At 37.2% G+C, this 10,059-nt stretch overlaps 1 protein-coding gene across 2 annotated transcripts; it reads right to left on the reverse strand.

Annotated features, from left to right (window-relative positions):
• Positions 1 to 1,632: 1,632 nt before the first annotated feature.
• On the reverse strand, positions 1,633 to 9,493 carry GNPDA2 (glucosamine-6-phosphate deaminase 2). 2 transcript variants are annotated; one of them, XM_014962308.1, is made up of 7 exons: positions 9,362 to 9,493; positions 7,739 to 7,904; positions 7,336 to 7,437; positions 6,685 to 6,867; positions 6,184 to 6,368; positions 5,914 to 6,088; positions 1,633 to 2,637 (listed from the first exon to the last, which is right to left on the reverse strand). In XM_014962308.1, the coding sequence occupies exons 2-7, from the start codon at positions 7,860 to 7,862 to the stop codon at positions 2,579 to 2,581; spliced, it is 828 nt and encodes a 275-aa protein (XP_014817794.1). In that variant the 5' UTR covers positions 7,863 to 7,904; positions 9,362 to 9,493; the 3' UTR covers positions 1,633 to 2,578. The 2 variants fall into 2 exon arrangements, with proteins under 2 accessions (XP_014817794.1, XP_014817796.1); XM_014962310.1 differs by lacking the exon at positions 9,362 to 9,493 and having other exon boundaries at positions 7,830 to 7,879.
• Between the last annotated feature and the right edge of the window lie 566 nt (positions 9,494 to 10,059).

The following is a 10,059-nucleotide window of genomic DNA, read 5'->3' on the forward strand; positions in this document are numbered from 1 at the left end:
AGAACAACTATGTTAAAAGACAGCATTTAAGAAAGTAAAGAGACACCTTTAGAAAGTATAGAGATATCTTTAAGAATTAAAGTACAGATACAAGACTCTGCTAAAAGCAAAGGAACTAAAGCAACATTTTATATATTTTTTTTTCCTCCTTTAAATAGGCCTAAAAGAGAGAAAGTCCTGGCTCTGTACTGAGGAGGTGAAGGTAAGCTAGAGATTATCCAAGTAATAAATTTTTCTTAAAGTTGCTGAGTATGACACATCAATTAAATCAAAGTTAGATGCATGGAAAGCTGCCTTGGGAATGAGACTACAACAGCTCAGTCTTTTAGCCTTATTATAGTCATTTGAAGCAGAAAAAAATCCCAACTATGTCATCTAATTCTGATTAGGCTTGTACATAATCTCAGTTTTAACAGAAAGAACTTAAAATGAACTCATTAGTACTGTTACTGTTGGAACAGTAAATGAAGTATTAGTTTTTGACACAGAATGACCTGATTTTATCTAGTCATATCTTTTTTTCCTGTACCAGTATTTAAACTGGGCTGTGTTTCACAGGTGTTCCAATGGTTATAAAGGGAGGAGAGAGACTAATTCTATAGCCTCACATGTCTTAAGAGACCATACAAAAGGGTTTTAGTTGGTGAGGTTGGCAAAAAAGGCAGAAGACCGAAAGGTGCTCTGGAATAAAGAATAAAAGTAAGGAGCTTCAAAGAAGAAAAGCTTTTAGAAGCAGAGGGACATTAAAAGCTATGGATTTCCACTCTTGCTTTAACCTAAATTCTATGGTTTCCTTAACAGAATTCCCAATTTTACCACAAGATGGATCATGATCATTAAGATAAAAAACATGCTGGAATTCTGTTACTATTAACCTAAATTCAAGATTACTTTTTGTAAAACAAGCATCTATTTGATGAAGCAAACTCTTTACTTAGGCTTGCCAGTCTTAATCTTTACAGCTAACACAGCATTTTGTAGGTCAATCTATTACAAGTAACAGCACTCTCCTCAAGCAGCCTCTTTTAAACTACCCCCACCATGTTACATTATGCTCCAAAAATTGCAAGTGCAAAAGTTGAGTCTTAAGCCTGAAAACCTGTTTTAAATCTGTGCTTGTTCAATCTGCTGTTAAGAATTGAAACACTAGGCCTGGCTTCCTACACTGCTTGAGACAGACTCTTCCATAATTTTGTAATTTCATAAAATCATAGAACAGTCCAGGGCGGAAGGGACATCATCAAAAGGCCATCTGGTCCAACCCTTTATGGGAAAGGCAGACCTAGATGAGATTATCTGGCATCTTGAAAACTTCCAGGGGGAGGTTGTTCCAGTGAATGATCATTTTTACTATGAAAAAAAAAATATTTGTTCCAATGAAACCTTTCCCAGTGCAACTTCCTTCTTCCATGTCCTGTCCTCTTTGTAGTCACCCTTTAAATACTGGAATACTGTGATAAAGTCTCCCCTCAGCTTTCTCTCCTCCAAGGAGAAAAACCTAAATCATTATAGAGCAGGTACAAGGGCATACTTCTCCCCACCCCAAAAGTCTAAATCAATAAATTAATGCCTAACCTCCCCTGCAAATAGTTATATTAGAAATAAAACAATTTTGAGATTACAGATTTATATTTTGAGTTTTACTTATATTCAAAGTAGGAAATAACATTCCTTGTAACAGCTCAATGATACAATGAGAGGTAACTATTGCAAAGTGATTAACATTTGACTTTAAGTGATCATGTATTAAATTTGCAGACATTATATTCCTCTAAATTAACATCTTTTCAGGCATTTAATAGTAACATCAATGGTACAATTAAACAAGTACCTCCAGAAAGAACATTTAGATTTTTCCTTAAGTATAAAGCTCAATTACCAAAAATACAAAAATCCTAAAGTAATTTGCAATGCATGAGAGGAAAAAGTGCTATGGCAGAAGTTTAATATTTTTATCTGTGGAGTTACAACTTTCAAGAATTTGGTGCGGTTTTAGGCACTGTTTTTGTATTTTAATTTGCCTGAATTGTACAGCAGGACTTGAGATGCCCAAAAACTGTTTAAGATAAATTTAAGGCAACCAAGTGCAAAAGCTCAGTGTACATTATATATATATATGTAAACAGAACATTTCAGAGTAGAAATTGTACAACAAGTTCATAGTATTGACAAAGGCCAAAACCATTCATTCTGCCTAGAGACACAAATGCAAAATGTAGTTACACTAATCAAGCCAAAAATTACAAATTCCTGGAAATAAAATACCATTTTCTCTAACACAAGGCAGATGCATTACATTGCTGTGCCAGAATAAGTGCCTTGCTTTTTTGCCCACTATGTAACATGCAGTCTCCCACAGGTTTGTTCTGTTCCATTTAGTTATGCTCCAAATTTTAAAGCAAAAATGCACAACACAAACAGATGGAATGTGAATGTACAGATATTGGACCTTTTAAAAAATACAGTACCTAGGATTCCCCATTTTAAACAGTTTTCAGCATATTGCATAGCAGTGAACTCATCTGCTACCTAAAACTGTTGCTGTTGACCCACATGGAGTTCCTCTTCAAGTCTTCTTTCAGTTTTCTTTCATACTGTACAGTGGGTCCACAAGCTTATTGTGCACATGCATTAAACCTTGGGGGGAAAGCAACAATGCCAGCTTTACATTAGTTATACTTTTTTCAACATGTCTGTCTATCCACATTTTTAATTGGAGTTTGCTTCCAAGTATACATTTTAAATAGTTCACTGAAGAGAATAACAACAGCTATTCAAGTACTTTAAAATCAGACGTTAAATACAGCACATATATTCCTGTATCACTTGAATACTATTGACATCTTCAGTATGAAGTGAGCACAGACAAGACAGCTCTCTGAGAACAAACCTGTCAAAGAGTAGATCTGGAGTCCTTCCAAATGAGGTGAAGACATGAGATCCACCCATCTTTCCTTTCTATTAAAAACTGCATGTAACAGCAACATAAAACTCCCTCATACCACAAACTGTCGTGAAAAGCAGATGATACATTTACAGCTTGAATTGCAATGCTCTAGCACTGTGGTATTACTGCCTTTGTAACTAATAGTGCACTTGTGGTCCCAGACAGGCAAAACCAAACTAAATGTAACCAAACTGTTAATGCAGATTCAGACACTTCAGCAGTTCAACTACTTCCTATTCTAGTTGGGCTTTTTCTGGTCATATACAACTCATCCATAGCTGTGATAAGGGGAGTATTTTTTTTTCCCCCAATTTTGAAAAGTGGTGAAAACATCAATTTCTTTCTTTAGTTACAAGTAAAAGCGTTACCTACATCTAGGCATCTATGACATTCAGTCACTGGTATGTTTTTAACCTCATTTCACCATAATAACTAGTAACAGTAACTGATCAGTATTCACAATCTGCAAAGTAAAAGTCCATTTTAGCACCAAACTAAAAGATTAACTTCTAAAAATTACAAATTTAAGTAATATGCAATTTTAAAGTAGAGAACTTTTCTTAAAAACTATTAAAGAACTCTGACAGTAGTGCACATCTTAGTGATTATCTATGGCAAAGAATATTCAGATACCTTTGCTACATCATGCATCTGGTGGCAGTGTCGCTACAGCCACATGAAATGTGAGTAACTGTACAATCTGAGGTCATTACTGTAGGTGACCACAACAAAAGGTGTTTTATGCAGCATCTATTTCTATTCAGTGTGTGACTAATTTAAAATGCAGACATTACTATTTCTTTCTCCGCTTAGTGCCACATTCTGCCAACCTCAGAAGGCAACATAATGAAAGAGAAGCGTTTCTTAGATTTCACGAAGGATAGCTGTTGGGTTGATGTACACGGGAAGGATCAAGCCAGGAATATTCTTCAGGAGTTTTAACAGTAAGTAAGAATATATTAAGTATATATTTGACACAAAAGCCATTTGTACTGAAAGAGTAACAACTGCACACACGACTCAAACTAGAGCCGTGTTTTGAACTTTACAGCATTCCACTTCCTACTAGTGTTTTTCTCTTCTAAAAATGGGAAATGAAAAGATGATAATTACCCACTTCCTAGAGGCATGAAAAATGCTTACAAAGTATTGCCTCTGCCATATTTATGAAGGATATTTAAATCCTCTGAAATTGTTTCAGGAAAAGTACTTAGAAACAAAAGCTTTTTTAAAAGATATGCAGAGTCCTTCCTTGATAGATGCCAAGAAAACATTATTTCAAAAGAAAGTTTCACTGTATATTCAAGTATGCTTTGAACAAACAGATTTCTGCATACAGTTTTAAGAAAAGCATGCACAAGTACAGAAAAACTATCCTGAATTAACTTATCTGCAGACTAATTAGTAAGTTCAAAAGTCATTTTCTGTTTCATTCTGCAGGAAAGTTACCTTTCCATTTTGCAATGAGAACACTTAAGTACACTTGAAAATTTTAGCCTCTAATAGGTTCTCAAAGTTAGAAAAAAATGAAAGGGAGTAAGAGTTATTCTAGTTACCAGCCAGTGTGGTGGTACCTGATTATCAAAAAGATTTGAAGTTTCACATAGTACCTTGAAATATTTTAAACAGTGAAAAAAACAACAGTAAACACCTGCCATCATTAGCAGTCATTAAGAACTACCCAGCTTCCTAAGAAGTCTAACCTGAAGATCAAGATTCAGAAAATATTCCAAATTTGACCCACACTGATTTCTTCTTCATCTTAAAAGGGGAAAAGTCTCACCCATTTGAGAACAGTTAAAATTAAGCAAGTTTAAGGTAAACAATCTTTTTATGAATTCTATTGCTCTGTATTACAGGGTAATTAAATACAGTGTGACACAATAGCACACATTCATATACTGTAGCCCTTGATTTTTTTAAAGCAACGTTCAGTGTCATTCGTACCTAGTAATTCTACATTAGGTTTTTATGTTTTCCAAGCAAAGATTTTGTTTATGTGAAATACAGGAAAACATTTAAAGTTTATCCAAGCAGTTAAAGAAGTTTGGCTTTGAAAACAAGAAAGTACTATCTAGCAGTGTGATACATATTACATAGCAAACAACAGCATACTGAAAAAATCCCAAATTAACAAGTTGGCCACAAATGGTATAAGGATAAAAATCACATAAATGCCAGAATAGCAATCTAATACGTATATGGACACTGGTGATATAATGCTTAAAAAAAATAGTTTCATAAATTACAATCTTGATCTCTGCTGCCTCAGCTACAAGTATTCATGCTAGTGAGAAAGATAAGCAATTTACACAATTGCATTTGCTGTGCTAATATAGTTAGGTGAAAACTACTCTTCTCAGCTTCCACAGTCTTGGTGGAACAGACTTCACATCTAGGAACTCTCAATGTCTATCAAAAATTCCCACTTTAAGCTCCACTCGGTGTACTTACTACAAATACAAAAAGCACCATAAAAGTCTGCAATGTATTAAAATTCAGTATATACTGTTATGCTAATTGCACTGTATGGAAAAATGTCCTCAGGTGGTTTCAAAATCTGTATCACACATTTCAAGTTTACTAGACAGCACATTACAGCACATAGCAAAAGCAGCACAAAAATATTTCAAGATTAATACATGTATCAAGCTTTCTTAAGAGAAACTTTCCAGTATATTTAAGATCAATATTCTGGAACAGCAGACTGCTGCTGGTTTACATACAGTTGAAGATTACTAAACTATCATTTCAAATTGGAAGCAAAGGAAGTATTTTTCCAAAGCAGATGTCAGGAATGTAAGGAACACAGTTACACCTCCTAGCACTTTTCCATTCACAAGAAATAAGTTAACATTTAGTATTTTCAATATATAACTATACATTAGCTAAAGTGTTGGAAGGCTCAGACTTAATATAATTTAGTTTTTTATTTAAATATACGTAACCTCTGATTCAGTGCTCACCTTTAAAGTACTTCACAGTTTTAACTCTTAGTTCTAAAGTTGCATCTTCATCACACACAAAGATAGTACGAGGGTGTTGCTGGAAAGCAGAAACTGTCCACATATGATTGACTCCTTCTTCAATTGCTTTGTACAGCGCAAAAGCCTTATGTGCGCCTGTTATAAGAATCATCACCTGCAAAACAAAGGTCTCTTTACTTTCAATACCGGTATCTATACCAAGTAGTCTTGAAAACAGACACATGCAACTAGAACTAAATGAGTTCTTACTTCTCTAGCATCCATCACTGTACCCACACCAACTGTTAGCGCCATAGTTGGTACTTTAGATAAGTCTCCATCAAAGTATTTAGCATTTGCCAAAATGGTGTCCATTGCTAAAGTCTTTAATCTTGTTCTTGAAGACAAACTCGATCCGGGTTCATTGAATGCAATGTGGCCATCTGGACCAATGCCTTTTCAAAGTTAAAAAAAGTAAATCATTCCAGACCTGCGAGTCAACAAATATCCTCAAACATTGTAAATGAATAAAAGAAGTTCTAGGACTCTTTCTTTTTGGTTCCCCATTCTCAATAAAAAGCATTCAAAACTTACTTGAAATTAAGTTATTAGAAACTTGGACACCAACCATTCCATTTTGTTCTTTGTTAGTCAAAGAACTTTCTTACACCATAATTGAAAAAAGTGGGTTTAGCCAAGTTATGAGAACAGCAATTAAAGAGTTGGTGTATTTGTTTGAAACATAACTAACCATGGAGCATTTCCTCCTACCTCCAACAAACAGATCAATCCCCCCTGCTTCTTCAATTTTCTTTTCAAACGCGTCACATTCCGCCTGTAAGTCTGGAGCATTCCCATCAAGGATATGAGCATTATTTGGATCTATGTCAATATGTTTAAAGAAGTTATTCCACATATAGGAATGATAGCTCTCTGGGTGATTTCTGGGAAGCCCTGAAATCATTTAGAGTGAGATTAACATATTACAAGATTTAACCAAACAGTCTACATGTAATGAACATAGGGCATGCAAGACAAACTTAAGTCAGTCAGATAAAGCAGTATTTGAAATTAGATCAAGAAAGATTTCCCTTTTAGCATGCATAAGGTAATCAGTTTACATTCCCTTGTGCATCTCTGTTATCACAAAGTGTAACATTTTGAAAAGGAATGCAGTCACAATACTATGTAACAATATACTTTCAACAGAAGTAAAGTAATTTACAAGCACTGAATTTAGCTCAGAATCCACCCGGACTAGTTTATTATTTGCTTTTTTGTGGATAAAGAATAGAGAAAAATGCTTAAGATGACCCCATGTACAAAAGTCTCACTTAGAAGTACAAACATCTAGACTGACAGTTTTAATAATGGAAGAAAGTTATCAGTATAGCATGTTCTCAAATAATTAGCACATCTTACCTACATACTCATCCATGTTGAAAGTCTTTACATATTTAAAAGAGAGATCTCCATTCTTGTGATATTCTATCAGCTTTTTGTAGCATCCCAACGGTGTACTCCCTGTTAAATAAAGTTTTTCTACTGTTCTGTGTATCCGCACATTTTCAGTGTATTAAATCTTCATGATCAAATTTTGCTACAATACTTTCCAACATAAAATAAATCTGTTATTTCTTATTTAGTATTTCTCAGCTTTTCAAACTTTATCACAATTTTTACACAAATCAAATCCATATTTAAAATTAAATGTTAGAGTATTACCAAATACATATTTGTGTTCTTTTAAATACCATATCTGTTAGCAATGATACAAACATAGTTTTAAGTCTAGTTCTTTCCATAGGCTTTGAATAAAACTTGCCTGTTGGTAGACCAAGCGTGAAATATCTTCCTTGACTTGGTTTGAATTGGATAATACGATTACAAATGTATTTTGCTGCCCATTCACTTGCCTGATCATAATCTTCAAGAATTACTAGCCTCATTATGGCCGTGAAGAGCTTGTGTGACAAAACAGAAACTTAAACCTGGAGAAAATGTCAAAGTTTTAAAAATAAGCACCACATTAACAGTTATAAAACTCGTAGATTACAGAAGAGTTAAAAAAGCCTTTTATACTGATAACCTATAGTGCTAAATAAAGGATATTTTACTTGCACATGCAGTAACACTCTTGCAGTCCTAGTTCAAGCGGGACTATTGGACAACAAAAACTACAGAAACCAAGTGATAGACTACAGACAAAACATTTATTTAAATTCACCAACTAATTTAAAGTAACTTGTAGGAAAAAGCTAAACCAAAATGGAAATAAGCCCTTTTGAACTTTTTTAATTGTTACTGTGAGAAAAGAGGAAATACTCTGCTTGAAATAGAAGCAAACAAATAGGTAAAAAACCACTAGAATTAACTTATATTTCTTATGACCAGCTGAATGTCTAAAATCTCAAGAACAAGGCCCAAAATAACACCATGCTTTAATATTCAAAATACATAATGGGAAATAAACAATTAAAACTCCTTTCCCTCCCTCTCTAGTTCCATTAAAATGCTTCAGTAAGCATATTAATCTGCAAAAAAAATGTTAAAGCATTAGAAATATCTGAAATCTTTACAATTCACAGAAAAAAATACCTATGATGTCACATTTTCTCTTTTCAATGTAGCTTTAAAAGAAGTCAAACATTTTTATAGGCTCTGATTTCAAGTACAACTATTTACAAAATATTTATTTCTATTTAATTATTTTTATAATATTCATATTTACAGAACAAGCTTGGCTGTTAAAAGGACATGCACATCTCTTGATTAAGTGAAACTCATGGAAAAATGAGTTTCATTTAACAGAGTCTAGTAATTATCAGGAAGACTGGGACTCTTTGGCCAGTTTGCAGTATATTACTTTTCTCTTCCCAGGTCTGAGCATGCTTGGCATTAGCCACAAAACAACAACACTGTCCGAAGCTTAAGGCCAACTGAGTGCCAAACCACCACCTGGCTCTTGGCTGACCCCAAACGAGACCAGTTTTAGAAGAAATAAGTGTGATGCTACAGCAGCGCTTAACAGGGTCACATCTGTTTGTCCCGCTAAGCAAGGAAGGAAACAGACACCACCTTTTGCTGCTTGTGCTGCCTCCTCTCCCGGACAGGGGAGCCCTGACGAGTCCAACTCACCTTCGCAGCGCACACCGCAGCTACCGGAAAAGTTACCACCACCTCCTCCTCTAAGGGAACTGAAAAATAGGCCACCAGGTCCCACCTCCTTAGAGCAGCCTCACAAAGCTTTAGCTACCTTACCCTGACCACATAGTAGCGTCTGAGACAATAAATTTACGTTATTAGGAGACGACACCTACTGCCACCCCCTCCCTCCCCATCAGCCCACCCGGGGGCAGCCCCAGGCCTCACGGCCTCCCCCCACCCACAGGCAGCAGAGCCCAGCCTCACCCCACCGGCGGACACGGCCCTGCCCGGCCCCACTCACCCCAGGACAGCCCGCAGCGATCACACGCCGCGTTAGGACGGCGCCAGCAGAAGGACAGGGACAAGGACCGGCAGCTCCACCCGCCAGAACAGCCCACAGCACCCGCCCCACCGCAGCTGACGGGACCCGCCGCACAACCCGGAAGCACCTGGCGGCCACCGGAAATAGCCGGGCGGGCGGGCCGTGAGGCGCATGCGCGAGGGCGGGGGCGCCTTATAGGCGGGCGGTTGGGGCTGGCGCGAGGATGGGCTGTGGGGCGCTGAGGGGACTGCGCCACGGGGGAACTGGTGTCGGGCCTGAGCTGAGGAATTGTCTGCCTTATAGGGGTGCCTGGGGAGCTACTGGCGACACAGGGTTTGTGGAGAAGGGATTGAGAGGAGCACGGAGGAGAAGGGCTTGGGGGTACAGGTGGATGAGAAGTCAGACTTGACCCGGAAATGTGTGCCTGTGGCCCAGGAACTAATTTGCATCCTGGGCTGCATTAACACAGCAAATATAGCACGGCCAGAAGCAGGTTGAGGGTAGTGATTCTGCTCCCTACTCTTTTCTGGTGAGACCTCACCTGGAGTACTGTGTCTAGGTCCAGAGCTCTCAGCACAGGAAGGACAGGGGCATGCTGGAATGGGTCTAGATGAGGCCACAAAGGTGATCAGAGGGCTGGAGCTTCTCTCCTATGAGGACAGGCTGAGAGTGTTGGA

This window comes from Calidris pugnax, unplaced genomic scaffold (genome assembly GCF_001431845.1).
Source record: "Calidris pugnax isolate Ruff unplaced genomic scaffold, ASM143184v1 scaffold806, whole genome shotgun sequence".
NCBI classification, from domain to species: Eukaryota; Metazoa; Chordata; class Aves; order Charadriiformes; family Scolopacidae; genus Calidris; species Calidris pugnax.

Bases quoted from the DNA above. Each gene is read 5' to 3' on its own strand.
- GNPDA2 (XM_014962308.1), bottom strand. From the start codon at position 7,862: ATGAGGCTAGTAATTCTTGAAGATTATGATCAGGCAAGTGAATGGGCA. The intron at 6,369-6,684 runs GTAGGAGGAAAT...AACTTTGAAAAG, and splicing joins GATTGATCTGTTTGTTGGAG to GCATTGGTCCAGATGGCCAC. The intron at 6,089-6,183 runs GTAAGAACTCAT...TTTGTTTTGCAG, and splicing joins CAGTGATGGATGCTAGAGAA to GTGATGATTCTTATAACAGG.